General features: G+C 54.9%; 1 protein-coding gene across 1 annotated transcript; it reads left to right on the top strand.

Annotated features, from left to right (window-relative positions):
• Positions 1-531: 531 nt before the first annotated feature.
• Positions 532-1,286, top strand: LOC109774785 (probable calcium-binding protein CML31). Its single transcript, XM_020333546.4, has one exon. The coding sequence runs from the start codon at positions 617-619 to the stop codon at positions 1,073-1,075; it is 459 nt and encodes a 152-aa protein (XP_020189135.1). The 5' UTR covers positions 532-616; the 3' UTR covers positions 1,076-1,286.
• The last annotated feature ends 236 nt before the right edge of the window (positions 1,287-1,522 follow it).

Below are 1,522 nucleotides of genomic sequence, written 5' to 3'. Positions count from 1 at the left end.
CCACACAAAGTTAGCTGGAAGCATTTGATTGGTTGGGACTTCACCGGTAGCTCCAAGCACCGGTAAAAAAAACTTTTTCGGAAGTAACCCGCGCACGCACGCCAAACGCGGAGGTGGCGCCCACAGTTTCTCGGCAAAACAAACGCACACGACTCCCACGTCAACCCTGCCAAGTCGGACCGCACGCGCAGCCAACCTCGAACTTTTCACTCCCCGAAGCAGATTTTCCCCGTGCCTTCCCTGCTTTTTTCCTCGACAACAATCTCGATCGGCCGTCACGCCAAAGTCACGTACGTCCCCCACGAAAGCTTCGCATCCATTTCCTGGAGAAGACTACTAACCTGCCGTCGTTGACCGCCCAGAGGAAAAAGAAAAACCTGCCGTCGTCCAGCCCGACACACGGCATGTATGTACGTCCACGGTGACCACGGCATCTATCCTCCCTCCCGGCATGCCATGAAGCTTCCAAGGACCGCGTCGCGCCATGAGTATATATGCACACGCGCACCTCCAAGATCATGCAGCACCAACCTTCAGCTCTATAGCAAAGCAGAGGATCTAGGAAGCACAGGCAGGGTCAAGAACTCAAGATCTACTACTAAAGCATCCGGCGAGAATGGTTGCCACAAACACGGGCGAGCTGAGGGCGCTCTTCTTGTCACTGGACCGGGACGCGGACGGCAGGATCTCGGCCGCGGAGCTGCAGGGGTGCATGCGGGCGACGCTGGGCGAGGACGTGCCGGTCGAGGAGGCCGAGGCATTGGTGGTGTCGGCAGACGCGGACGGCGATGGGCTGCTGTGCGAGGCCGAGTTCCTCGAGCTGGCCCAGCAGGCGGCCTGGGCGGGCGACGCGGGGGAGGAGGACGACGATCAGAGGATCCGGGCGCTGAGGGAGGCGTTCGGGATGTATGAGATGGAGGGACAGAGGTGCATCACGCCGGCCAGCCTGGGGCGGATGCTCGGCCGACTCGGCGCCGAGCGGGGCGCCGGCGAGTGCCACGCCATAATCTGCCGGTTCGACCTGGACGGCGACGGCGTGCTCAGCTTCGACGAGTTCAAGATCATGATGAGCTAGCTACCTAGCGCCTGTACCCAAGCATATACTCCTAGTATCGTCTCGCATATAGAAGCCCCTTCGCTCCCTCGTTCGTTCGTTCGTTCGTTCATTCATTCATTCGATTGTTATATATATATAGTCATAAATTCATTACTCAGTAATATGGTACTATATATGATTCACTTTTTTTAGTTGCCGAAAGAAGTTTTACATAGATTGAATTATTTTTTATCAAGATTCTTTTGGCAAGGAGATAGCGAGAGAAAAAATATCGACTGGCCAAATGGAGTGTAGTTTGCCGTCCCAAAGACCAAGGCGGGTTGGGTATTCATGACCTTGAGGTTAAGAATAGGGCCTCCTCGGTAAATGGTTGTTTAAATTTCTGACGAAAGAAGGTGTATGAAAAACCCTTCTAAGGAGGAAATATGTGGGCTCCAAGGCGGTATCCCAAGTATACTGGAAGCC

This window comes from Aegilops tauschii, chromosome 3 (genome assembly GCF_002575655.3).
Source record: "Aegilops tauschii subsp. strangulata cultivar AL8/78 chromosome 3, Aet v6.0, whole genome shotgun sequence".
Classification (NCBI taxonomy): Eukaryota; Viridiplantae; Streptophyta; class Magnoliopsida; order Poales; family Poaceae; genus Aegilops; species Aegilops tauschii.
Note: the sequence above shows the minus strand (reverse complement) of the source record. Positions and strands in the feature narration are given on the sequence as shown.

What these genes read in the sequence shown, in the direction of transcription:
- LOC109774785 (XM_020333546.4), top strand. Translation starts at nt 617, where the DNA reads ATGGTTGCCACAAACACGGGCGAGCTGAGGGCGCTCTTCTTGTCACTG.